The sequence below is a fragment of the Gymnodraco acuticeps genome, unplaced genomic scaffold, assembly GCF_902827175.1.
Source record: "Gymnodraco acuticeps unplaced genomic scaffold, fGymAcu1.1, whole genome shotgun sequence".
NCBI classification, from domain to species: domain Eukaryota; kingdom Metazoa; phylum Chordata; class Actinopteri; order Perciformes; family Bathydraconidae; genus Gymnodraco; species Gymnodraco acuticeps.
In genome coordinates, this window is record NW_022991001.1 from 1,322,031 (window position 1) to 1,335,659 (window position 13,629).

Below are 13,629 nucleotides of genomic sequence, written 5' to 3' on the forward strand. Positions count from 1 at the left end.
AGCCTGAACTCGGGGCATCTTAGGACCTTAGGTTCCAAAACTGAGCTTTTCCAACACATAGTGTGTTTTAAATAACTTTGCAATAAACGTATATATATATATTTTTTAAACTCCAGGTTCCAGATTAGCCTTTATTAGAGGGACAGTTTTGAAAGGGGGAGATAGAGGGGACGAAAGGCGTAAAGCGACCGCTATAGCCGGATTTGAGTCTGGGTCTGGGTACTGAGCCCCAGTACATGGGCCAGCCACTCTAACCACTGACTAATGCAGCAGCCCAAACTTATGTTCTTAAAAGGACTTTCTGAATAAGGGGACATTGCCTCTTATAGACCAACGTTTACAGAAAGCTTTTAACTCCAACTGAACTCCACACGGGCAGGCTAGCAGTCACCAGTGTTGTGTCTGAAGCTGAAGGCTGCACCGAACACTACAGATCATCAAAGAGAGTCCTGTTCCTGAACACAGAGGAGACCAGGCAGTGGAAACAACGTCCGCGGCCATTTCTCGACATGGTACAATCACATGAAACCCTCGAGCATGAGCCCTCTGCCTCCATCAGGACACAATTACAGGAAGAACTGGCATGGAGGATTTGTTTCCGTACATAAGAGAGACAGCCAGGGTTTGTTTTGGAATGGGGGGGTTGTCTATGGCAGAGAATCGAGTGGCAGGAAGAATAGAAGCACTTAAAAATCGCTAATGAGAACAACCTGCAATGTTTTACTTGAAGTGTTTGGCTTGGACTTGGATTTATATTCGGTCAATCCTGAATAAAAGCTTCTGTTGAGCTAGTTAGTGAAAAACGTTGAAAAAGAGAAACCACACTGCTGCACAGAATGATCCCAGACACAAAGCAGCGATTGTGGCTCTGGAGTGGACTGGACAGAGTGAGTCAATGTGCATGAGGGGTGCAAGAAAAGGAGAATTGTTCTATTTCATGTAAATATAACTTCAGTCCGTCTGTTCAGCTGTACACATGATATCCAATGAACACTCCGAACTAGGAATGCACGATATACACTGTCACGATAACTCACCGCTGAGAATGAGAAATGGTATTATCATGTATTATTCCAGAAACTGAATTATAGATCATAAATGATCGTCCGAAGATATGAAGGCCAAACACTTTCATTGACTTAACAGAGGGGGCATATAAACACTTCACAGAGTACAGTATGTGGTATTTGCCTTTAAATAACAAAGTGCTGAATTACAAAAACAGAGAACAAGTCGTCTCCAGTGTGGACCTTTGTTTCACAACAACAACAACAAAAACCTTTTTGGTAATCAGTCTTATAGGATATTTAAGAACTGGTTGTATTTGTGTTTCCAGTTTTAGAATACAGTATAAATATAACAACAATATTAATGTCAGTGAGTTTGGTTTGGCTAGGTCAGAGCTTTGGAATACTTAATCATCCATGTCTGCTAATTACATCTTAGTATTTCTAAAGTTTGGAGTGCAAAAACGAGAGAATATGATATTCTTTTCAAAATACAAAATCCTACATTTATTGGTTATCTTAATCTTAGCTTCTTTTGAGCTAGTAACTAAAACATTTTCAAAATGAGTATGTGGCGGCATGTGCCTTTAAATTGGGTTTCCGAATGCCAATAGATACAGAGAAGAAGTAGATAGTGGTTATCAGAAGTGATTAGACCCCTAAAGTGCGTATAAAGTACAGGTTATTAACTTATTTTAAAAATACAAAAATGTGAAATGATTGGTTCATCAATCATCGGTATTAGCTATCTTTTTCTGTTATTGGGATCAACTGTAAATAATCCATAACACGTGGGTTTGCTGTCCTGGCTCCAAGATGGTGGAATGAACTCCCCATTGACATCAGGACAGCAGATAGCTTACACATCTTCCGGCGCAGACTGAAAACTCATCTCTTTCGACTCCACTTCGAGCGATAGAACTATTAACGAAGCACTTATATACTAATAAAGGACTGGCTTTTCTAAAGCCAGTTGAGTAGCACTTGAAATGTTTTTGCTCTATGAAGCCTGATGTACTTATATGATTCTGTTTTCTTCAAGTTGTATTTTGTTGGTCGAATGCACTTATTGTAAGTCGCTTTGGATAAAAGCGTCAGCTAAATGCAATGTAATGTAATATTGTGCATGCATAGTGTGGTTTGCACACAGCACTGCTGTTTTTGCAAGTTAAGCATTCCGCTGCTCTCACCTCCACCCTAGCACATAAATGTCCCATGAATACCTGTAACACCTTTCACCCTTGGGAGCATCTATCTTCTGTGCAGATACTGACATAAGAGAGTTCAGAGAGGGATTTTTTGAATGCCTACACAGGGAGGTGGCTTGTCGGGGCTTGAGGAGTAGACCTGCATTTGACTCTAGGCATACAGTAGGTGCTGAAAAACTATATGTAGGATGTAAGGTGTCTATGAAAGCCTGTATTTGTTTACAATATTGTTTCCTTGCATTGCTGTACAAATCATTGGCTGCCAAATACTAAATTGTGCTGAGGTCAGCTGATTGATGAGTTTTCATTTTTTGACTTGAAACCCAATTTTGTGCAATGTTGAATAAGTATCAAGTGCCTTTAATGTGATGCAGTTAGGTCACTTTCAAATATCCTATCAACACAGTGCTTTACCGTGTCGATTGTTTCCCTGTTTCTGATCACATGCAGTGATAAACCGAGCAGTGCGAGCTGATAGGAGTTTTACGATGACAGTTCTGGCGTGAGAAGCACACAGGTCTGTGCATTCCTGAGGGCGTGCCCACCCTCCTCGCAGACAGGGGGAGCCGCCTCTGTGAGATAACACCACCCCAATCAAACAAACCTGCCTGCCTGCTAAACTGTGCAAGTGACAGCATGCGGTGGCAGTCCCAGCGAGGACAGGAATGTTAACTAACAGCGAGGATCATCTGGATAGCAGGTCGTGATGGCGTTATGGTGCAGGGATGATGGTATGAGAGTTGGACAGATCAGGGAAGAACTGTGCTAAGGTGAGGAATGAAAGCCCCAGGGAATTATCCAGGCAGATCCAACCTGGCAGTGAAGACGGTATAAAAGCATGTGCTACACAGATGAGACTAAGCCCGGTCTGTTATTGAAATAAACTCAGGTGTTTAAAGGAGAAAAATGTATCTTTTTACAAAATGCAGATGGATAATAAACTCATGAATTCAAAAAGCAACAACACTGAGGCATTTTTGTGTCCTCAATGTTGCCCACATTGTGTGTTCTCTCCATAATTAAAGAGGGCTGATGACTGAAAGTCACTTTTGCAATAGGAGTAACATTTTAAGGCACTTGTAATTAGCCACACATGGTGTTTACACTCTTGTGGTTATGAAAATATGGAGACTAGATCATTCCTGGATTTATGATCTTCACATGTGACAATTAAAAAGATGATGAGGTTGTTGCTCAACACAGTTTGTCTCCCTCTTCTGTTGGAAAGGCTGCACTACAAAACATAAGAAAAGTATGCATATATGTAATCAATGATCATCTTATTATAATATTATATATAATATATATATAATATAAGTGTAACTAGAAGCAGACAGACAGACTAAGAAAGTACAAGTCCAGTGGAGCCCAGCAGTGTTGACTCATGGACAGTCACTTACACATGTGGGGAGAGTGACTTGTGGGTGAGTGGTTGCCATGACAACACAGCCGAAACACACAGAAGCTGTGAGTTGGTCAGCGTGATGTTTACAGAGCAGTGGTTTTGGCCACAAACCTCCAGAGGACTCTTGCGTTGATAAACCCTTTTTTTCTCCGTCCTAAACTAAAAGTCCATGGAAATATAGACATTCATATAATCAGTGGCTGAGTAGAACAAACATGTTGTAATTGCTTCCAGACTGAATGTTTACGCAGTTGTTGTCTGTTAGTGTATTAACATCAGAGCTCATCACATATTTCCTCTTTATGCACACCTCCGTTTGACGTTGTAAGAAAGAGACCATTAAACACCATCAAAATGCTTTGTTAGCCAAAAGCTGCACATAACAATCTTCTTATCATTTTTGATTAATATGGTAATTATTTCTTGTTAAATCTATTAATAATTTGGTTTAATTAGTTATCAGAAAACATTCCAAGAGCCAAGGCTTACATATTTAAATAACTTGTTTGATCTAACAGACCCGAGGCCTAAAGAGGTTCATTTAAGAAGCTTTTCCTGGGGAGCATTTTTGCATGTGGAAATACTTTAACAAATGGAATGATTATGAAATTAGCTGCAGCTGAGTTTTCTGTAGTTCAATATTAGTTTCAGCCCTTTAGAACAGTTCAGTGTTCTCTACGAGAGGAGAGGTAAACAAGATGTTGCCATCACTTACATAAACAAAATGTTTTTTGTGTCAACTTCCTTCAAAAGTAAAATAAAAGTTACTAATAAATAGAACAACAACAACGCTCCTAGCTTTTTTGACCCTCCGGGCTTTCTGTACAGTGGGCGGAGGCATGTTAATGGTTAACATCATCACTACAGTAACCCAGCAGCCCCTCCCCACCACATCGTCCTCCTTTTACAGGCGCGGAGAGATGGAGACGGCGGCTCAGACCTACCTGCGCAGCACATCCTGCTGTACAGAAGAGGCCCCACTTCCCCGCAGCTCATCTCGTGGATGTAATTAGTTCGTCGGTATATCATTTCCAGCTCCAAGCCTCCGCACCAGGACGGCACCGTAGCGCGCATCGTATCCTCCACTCCCGCCATCCCGGCGTGTGTTTGTGCCGCGCGTAAAGCAACAGCTCAGGACTCTCCAGAAAACAACCCCTCCTTTGCGTTTTTCTCTTGATCGTTACCAGCCCTCAAAACTTTCCCCTCTCCCCTACCCGAGCCACACGGAGGACACACAAACACAGGGTCGTGTCAGATTGCAGACACTTTGTCACAAGCCCGGCCCACTTTTCTTCTGTTTAGTGAGCGGAGTTCTGTTCTGCTCCATCCTGCTCGCCTTCGTGCGTAAAGAGTGTTATAAAGATGTGTGCCATTGAAACGCGCCTGAGAGGGACTTCCCCGAAATAAACAGTGCTGTATGTGTGCTGCCGAGGACCACACGATATCCCTATTTTAGCATCTGCGCCTCTTCCCACGTTACATAACCCCTCCAAGTCCCCTCATGCGAAACAGAATCGAGGATCACTTCTGGGAAGACGCATTTTATTTGATTATTACAAACAGCGAGTGACGCTCCTTTCTATTGTCCCTCTGAGGCTGTCCACAGGGCAGAGTGCAGGTTAGCACGGGGTAATAAATGATCACTTTCCCAGCATGCAGAACAGCTGCAGGGTAATAAATAACTCAACATGTAGGAGTCGTGGTTTCTTTTTTTTTCTCAGCGCAACATGTGGAAATAGTTCACATTGGCCTATTTTCAAGTTAAGGGAGCAAACATTGTGAAAGTAAATATTTCATATTAAGTACAATCAGGCTATTGGAATGTAGTTAATACAATAACACATCTAGAGCTTTTCAACAACCAAACTTCAGAACTTGTACAAACAGTCGTCTGTAAATGTCCCGTCAGAGAAGTTTAAACAATATTGAGAATATGTAAATTGTCTGAACTGTTAGTTACAAACGCACAGAAACGTAGCTCTTTATTTAAAAAAATATGTAATTATTATTTAGAAATGATCCTGGTTGTTACACATAGTGTGCCGTGTGCCTATATGATTTTCTTTAGCCGACTTCATTTTTTGCCTTTAAAGGGTCCATTTTATGCTTTTAGGGTCCTCCCTTTCCTGTAGTGTGTTCTATTGTTTTTTTGTGCATGTAAATGGTCTGCAAAGGCTCAAATCTGAAAGGTTCCCTCCAGAGAGATGTAACAATCGGGCTAGGGCTGCTCGATTATGGCAAAAATCATAATCACGATTATTTTTGGTCAATATTGATATCACGATTATTAAATACGATTATTCATTGACTTTGAAAACATCAATTTATTGCACTTTAAAAAAAATCAGACAATCTAACCAATCAGAGCATTGGGCTCATCACAGATCAAATAAAGAACTTTCTGAACATTAAATCATGTAAACATGTCACAGAAGGCACACAAATTACAAATATGTATAATGTAAATGTTTAAATTCCTAATAGGGCCCTTTAACTATATTGGCACAAAACATTTAAAGTTTGGTAGATGGGAATAAACCACATTTATTTCTGTTTTATTAGCTATAGCCTTTATGTAGTTTTGAATGTTCATGTGGATGTCAGTTTTATAAAACCGGTTTGTATCTCTCACGATATTCAAAGTAGGAATGATAACTAACATGTCTGCTTGATTCAGGATCAAAACACTGCAACAGCATAATGTGGCAGAGCAGAGACACAAGTTATATGACTTAAGCATATATTAGAATTCTTTAAAGACACAAAAAATGTTCCACAGTTAAGTCTTTAATCTTAAAATAATGAATACTTAAGATTGATGCAGGATGCATTTGCTTGAATGTTTGCAGGAGTTGGTGCCATTTGACACCGTTACTGGTCCTCCTCCCTTGAACATAAACACAGATCAGAGCCAAGCTCCAGCCTCAGCATGGGCTCACAGAGTACAATGGGACGAGCCTTACTACAAGCTAGGTTTACCATAATGTGTTGTATGTTACTTTATCTATCGTGAAGGGCATGTAGGGGCACGGTGGGCGTACTTTCTTTCAACAGCTCAATAACTGCATGTTTTTTTTCAGTTAAAACACAGCAGGCCATCCCCCCTTCTAAAGACGGTCATTAATGCCACAGGGAAAGTAGACAGGGAAGTGAGTCACAGCTGCTAACGGCCAGTCAAGGTCTAAACTCAGCCCTACTATATGCAGCATGTGGTTTAGCAGAAACCAACGCCAGTCTGGTGGCTCCTCCATGAACATGGGAGCAGATTTGGGTGTGGCTTCCTCAATGGATTAAACATATTCAATGTTGTGCAGTAAACAGAGCTTTTGGATCTTCAGAAAGCCTTGCAGTAAATCATTAAAGGAAATCTCAAGATCGTATAGTGTTGAGGAGGAGATCAAAATCAAAAGAAGCCTCATGCAGAACTAAGAACAGTTGATTTATAGATAATCACTTAGTGTTAATCACTGTAATTAACTAAAGAGAGATCCTTTAGAGATCCTAAAGATCAGCGTGAGGCCTCGTGAAGGGAAACCTTAGACCTCTGGCAGTTTGTTATGACTGTAACCAGGATACACAGTGCTGCGTCCCCGGTGTCGAGTTTACTACCATTAGCCGGACGCCATGTGTGGCACTGTGTGAGCTTTTTTTAAACCTGGCTTCGGGTTGAAATCCCTTTTACCTACTTTCACTGTGTCAAAGGCACCTTGCCGTGTGGGTTATAGCTGTAAGTCAAACAAGCTGTGTCCTAATATCCGACACGTGACACTGCAGATGTTTGGAAGTGTGGTCATTGTTTACATTCAGGGTCCAGTACAAGCAGAAAGACAAAAAAATCAATAGCCACATCTCCCTTCTCTGTTGAAAATACATCATTAAAGTTCTGGGCACAGGGAATATGAGGAGTGTGCTCCTATTGTCTGCACTGCGGCAGATACACAGATGAAAGTAGATCTCTTCAAATGCAAATCGGCTGGATATTGACGGAAGGTAGAGATAGCGTGCAGCCTAGTTTTGCAATGCAATGTTTGCCCGCAATTTACCAGTCAAACCACTCTTCCAGGCAACGTTTATTTGATCAAGAGAAATCTGTTTGAAATGCTTCTTGCTTTTGTTCCATTACTTTTGAAGGCATACGAAGCCTTTTGGGAGAAAGTTTGTGGGTCTGTTTTCTCGCTGATGACTTGACACTGCTATAAAAAATGATCATGCTGTCATAATAAACTCAGTGTTCTGAAAACCTCTCTTATCTACTCGAGGTGTGTCCTCCTTGTGCAGTTTATTACCAGACCCAGACCACTGGGAGCGATAAGGGAAAAGACAGTGCCTGCCTTCAGTTTAGCAAAACAACCAAAACCCTTTGAGTATGTGTGACACTACAAACACTTGAAGTGTAAAGCAGGTAGAGGTTTTGTGATCTGAGGCTACTTTAATGTTTTAAGCTGCCTCATTGTCCTAAGTACATTTTATGAATTGTTTTCAAGTGTCTGTTGACCAAACTGGTTTTTCACAATGCTTTCAGGAAGGAAAATACCTTACCTAGAGCTGCAGACTGAGACATCCTCTAATTTAACTCTGGGTGTGTCACCTGCAGGTGTGTTTGACAGCTGCCAATGTGCAAGGCTGTGTCAACAGTAACAAAAGGGCCTTTGTGAGGTGTGTCTGGTGACATGTTAGCCACTGGTGCCTGCAGGTAACCTTGAGGCTTTTCCGTGGGTCAAACAGAGATGAATTGTTTTTCCATGTCAGCATTTTTTGGACGTGAAGAGGATATGCAAATGCTTTAAAACCATTCCAAGAAACCAGTAGAACTGGATTATTGATACATGAGTAAACACCAACTAGTTAAGGGCTTAATCTCACATCAAGTCACCTTAAGGGAACCACACAACTGAAGCCGCGTTTCTATTTAGACAGCACTTGGATGAAGCAATTTAAAAAAACACTATTCAAGGAAAAACCCCAGCATAGGAGAAAGCTGATGCTGAGATGTGCACATCAGAGCTCTGACTAAACCGAAACCCCCGGAATACTCCGACGTCATCACATTACAGCCAGCATTTAAAGGGTTAACTGTAACACATCCATACCACAGGAAACCCAGTCCCAGAAAGAGGGGGGTGTGAGGAAGAGAGGAGAAGGAGTGTGCGCCACAAAAACACAGCAGAGAGGAGCAGGGTCGACGGACGACAACAGAAGCTATTTGCACAGAAAAAACCCTTTGATCTGCTCTCTGAAAGGCACAGTTGTTTCTCTTAAAGTGAGCCTCGCGGCGATGAGTTTTCTTACCTTGCTTCTTCCGTACTCTCCACTGCCAGGCAAGGATTAAGGTAACAACATGGCCCACAACCACCAGGGCTGGGAACACGTAAGGGGGGCTTGCCGGCATCGGGCCTGGTATAAAGTGGAGAGTCCCAGGCTCTGAAGACCGACGGGAGGGCTGAGGAATGGGAGGGTGCGGGGGGGGGGGGGGGGGGTTGAAAGGTGAGGGGGAGTGGAGGGAGGGGGGTGTGCGGCTAGGGGTGCGGTACCATCCTGGACTTTAAAAGAAGCTGCGCAGCCAAGTTGTCCGTGACTTTTTACAAGAGAGAAGATTGGCAGAGCACCCTTCCCTCTCCTCTCACCGCTGTGACTCAGTCCTCTGGCAGAAGTGGCCGATATCTCTCCCTCCCTCCCCCTTTTTTCCCTATAGTTTACTCTAACAATTCCTCTTCTTACTAGTTATTTCAAAATGTACTTTAATTTTCCCAGCATGAGCCACTTGCCACAAAGAAGTGTTGTCCTCCTTGACGGCTCAAGTGACTCCGCTGGTTTTGCTAGAGGAACTGGCTCGCTGCTTTCCCCACTCGCTGCACCCTATCTGCAGGAGTTAATAATATATGAGGCTGTTTTGTGTAACACACACACACACACACACACACACACACACACACACACACACACACACACACACACACACACACACACACACACACACACACACACACACACACACACACACACACACACACACACACACACACACACACACACACACACACACACACACACACACTCTCTCCAGTCAGTCTTGATAAGGAAAACTTAGTACGAGGGAAGTACACTTTGAGCCACTGTCAAAGTTTCCAACTCATTCACCCTACCATATTATTTTCTTTTACCCACCAAAAGTTATTTTCCACCATGCTTTACGAGTCATAGATCATCCAAGGCCTCCCTCCCTTACAAATGTCTATACTGAAGGCATAGCTCCTCATTTTATGTTTCCACTGCGCAGTATACCAAGCCACTATCAATTCATCCTCATTATGCAACTTCTCTATGTTCCCCTAGATGATAATTGCTTCCTTATGCTTGGACAACATGTCTTATAAACTTCCCAGAGACCTATTTTACTGCATACTGTTTCACCACGAAGCATTTTATATTCTCCTTTAGAATTAACCCTAAAAATCAGAGAGAGCTTTGCATTCTCTCTTTGGGCAAGTTATTAAAACACTGAAAAGTCTTGAAGGAAAACACAGACACCACTTTTTTATGATTTTGACATTTTCAAACCTGTTATTCATCTATATTTACAAGCTTTGTGTCACCAGTAAATTCCTCTCTACGCTTTTCATCTGGTTCTCCCAGCAACATGGCTTTTGTATGCATTGTTATCTGAGTGTATGGAACTATGCAAGGACTAGAAGCCCTTGACACTTGAAGGATTTTTTCTAATAACTGAAACAGCAAAAATAACCCATACAATACCAGCTTACATCACTGTAGAGACATCAAAACCATTTCTTGCTGCGGGCAGAATGGCATCTGCCAGAGTGTCTGTTGTCGGAACATAAGTTGGTGTGCACCTCAGAAACAGTGTCACGCGGAAACCTAACACCAGGACCGGTGACATGATCACACATCGGAGGCAATGCCACACGCCAGCCGTGCCTCGTAAAGCAGGCCATAGATAGAAGTTAGACCTCGAGCTGTCTTTTGCATTAGCAAAGGGTCCTTGAATGTACGGAGGACAATTCAGAATAGTCTTCTGATGTACATGCCTTGACGGATTTTCTGGCAACCCAGAAAAAGGAAAACGTTATAAAGGGGCCAAAACGCTAGCAAAACTTGTTAAACAATTCTACCAACACTAATGTGTTGCTTGTGCCTTTAATTGGGGATTGTGCTGGCCTTTGATAAACTGTTAAGGCACATTATGACAGAGTAGAGTGACTCAATTGAAAGCTGTCTCAAAAGTATAGCAGTGGGAAACAGAGTCTTAGTTCACTTGCAACAGAACAGAGATTTTGATCTGAACTGTTGGCAGATCACTCTGGGTGAGACCTTATATGATCCCAGTTATAAAACGCCAACAAATCCCCAAAGCCTTTGAAACTGGCAGCTCAAATTGGAAATGATGAACCGTGAAGACTGAGAAAAGGGAATAAAACGGAGGGAGAAGTACAGATGTCTGGAATTCATTCATTCCACCACTCCTTCATGGGAGGAGTCAGCCCCCTCCCGCTCTATTCACATGGTATGTGTTTGGTCAATGATTCCCATATTGTGATACATACTCTGCATACCCACATGGAGGCAATAAAACAGAACTTCACAGCCAAAAAACAGTCCGTCAGGTACAAAAAGTTCAGTATTCAGTAAGATGCCTCTATTACGAATGGCAAAGATTTCCCAAAGGTGACAAGTGGGTAAGTCAAGAGAAGAATGTCAGACAGGTTTTTAATTAGCAATTTACAACCAAAAAGATGCTGATGCTAGGAGAGGCACTGTCCTGATGTGACATGCATGATGAAAGGGATTCAATTCTACTTCATTGATTCCAGTTGTAGCATATTTGAATGCCACAAGACAAAGTCTAAAATGATAAGTTTCTGTAAAAGGCAAGCCTACCTTTTGGTGGTCCCGGACAGCGACAGCAGCATAAGTCCATCTTTGCTGAGCGAGCGTCTTCGCAACTTTTAGAGAAAAAACTCAACTGCCAGGAAGTGAGATCTGACCTCACGACATTGTGTTCTGATGAAAACCAGGGGGGCGTGCTAAAAAAAGCCCAAAAAAAACAGAAAAGCGGAGGCACGGCTGGGAAGTGAAAACTAGACAGCGCTGCGAGTTTGCCTTAATTTGTGAGGCTTCCTCTGGAAACAGCATCTCATGCGTGGTGGTTTCTGACGAGCGCCACTGGATTGAGTCCATGTGCCGGGCTGCAGAAACTCCCTGGGACACATTTTCTTACAGGGTTTAAACAAAGAGCGGAAAACAAGATTTATTTCCAGCAAGCTACCATAACAAAGGCTTCTCTGTGGAAGCCATGGAAAAGTTGGACAGTTTAAATATACCCCCCCCATCCACAGGATAAGGATAATAATGTATGACTACTTAATTGATTTAAAGTTAAACAGTGGGAGCTGGAACATATGCCACCAGAAAGAATAAGAAAACAATGATAATGAAGCATATTTGTAGCTAATGTATTATACTAAGCACACATCTATACAGTAGTATCTGTGTATACAATGATTGCTTCTGTTTGTCCAACATTCGGATTTAACTGTACTATACCCTCTAGTTGCAGTATCTTTCATGTAACACTACAAATAATCAGTGCTGAAAAAACAGACCTATTTGATTTGAAACATTTAATTATTTATTTAAAAAAAAAAAGCGAAACATTTCCTGGTTCCAGTCTCAAATATGATAACTTTGTTTATATTATTGCAGGTCAAATATATATTTATTTTTCTTGGACTGGAAAGATGTTTCATGGAAAATGATAATCCCCAGAAAGTATAAAGTGTGCTTCTACTGAAGGCAACATGTGTATCCTAAAGGCATGTTATATATGCAGCTGTGCATCACTGAGCCTCACCAGGCCTGGTACTTCACTGCGATGCTTGTATTCACCCATAACACTACTATGCAGTGGAGAAAGATGTGGAGCAGCCTGTCAGGGTCCTCCAGCTGCCCTCTGCATTTAACACCATGGAACATGATCCCAGACACTGCCAGGCAGTGCGGGTGGTATGTGGAGCTCAAGGTCTCCTGGGTAAAGTTATAAACTATCATCTGAACTCTTTTTCTCTAAAGTAACGCTCGCTGTGCACATCTGGGATTATAAATAACCAGACAAAAAGGGTGCAGTTCTGGATTTAAAAGAAAGAGAAATCTTAGGAATCCTTCAAACAACATGTTTAGCACAAACACAAAGCCCCTATCCTGGACTGTCCTCGAATACACTGCAATGAGAGCCACACCCAAACCTGCCTCATGCTCCTTGGTCCAGACTCACACTCACCATAAAGCATTTCTGTGCTGACACCTTTTGGTAAGAAGACAGAACTGTTCAACAATGAAGACTTCCTACCTTGGCCGTGTTGAATCAAAGCCTCCATGGAGTCTCGTTTGTAATTCATTTCCATTGTTTCTCAAGTGGTTTCTATATCCTATACTAAATGCATTACATAGTATTATGACACAGCAGGTTAGTGAATCTGAGTGCTGCTGTGGCTGGTCCTTTCAAGTACAGTATGATCTTTTTAAATGTTGGAGTTTACGTTCATTGCAGGCTGGGCTAAAACACTGAAGGGCAGATGAAAGGTAGCAACTGCCACATGTTCCCATCTGGACTGCTTCGCCCCTTATGCCGAGGCACTGGCAGGAAAAGCTGAGTGTGGTTTAATAGGACTCACATTTCCCCAGTCCCTCTGCTCAGTCATATATCAGCCCTGACAATGGAAAGCTAAGAGGAAGGCTGCATATTAAGGTAAAGCCTGGGACTTACATCGGAAGCTTATGCAGAAGTATTAATCGACATCAAGTGGGTGCGTGGCTTTAGAAATATTTCAAACAGGAACTCTGGGAAATTCCTGATGTTCTGAAGAGAAAGAATAAGTGGACGGTCTCTGCACGTTAACAGTAGCAGGACAGTATTTCAAACAGATCACTTTTTCCCCAGCAGATGGCAGAGTAAAGTCCATATCAACAAAATCTACATGTACATACAGTAAAC

At 42.1% G+C, this 13,629-nt stretch overlaps 1 protein-coding gene across 13 annotated transcripts in view; it reads right to left on the reverse strand.

Moving 5' to 3' along the window:
- The window catches only part of pleca (plectin a), a 108,669-nt gene that overhangs the window by 42,429 nt on the left and 52,611 nt on the right, over positions 1-13,629 (reverse strand). For 2 of the 13 annotated variants that reach the window (XM_034236020.1, XM_034236016.1), the window contains exon 1: positions 8,910-9,068. The exons of 8 other annotated variants lie outside the window; for them this stretch is intronic. In XM_034236020.1, coding sequence (XP_034091911.1) covers positions 8,910-9,009 — 100 coding nt within the window. In that variant the 5' untranslated portion in view covers positions 9,010-9,068. Of the gene's footprint in view, positions 1-4,564; positions 5,112-8,909; positions 9,069-11,516; positions 11,588-13,629 lie in introns of those variants that run through there. 3 more of the 13 variants (XM_034236024.1, XM_034236013.1, XM_034236014.1) reach the window with 3 other exon arrangements.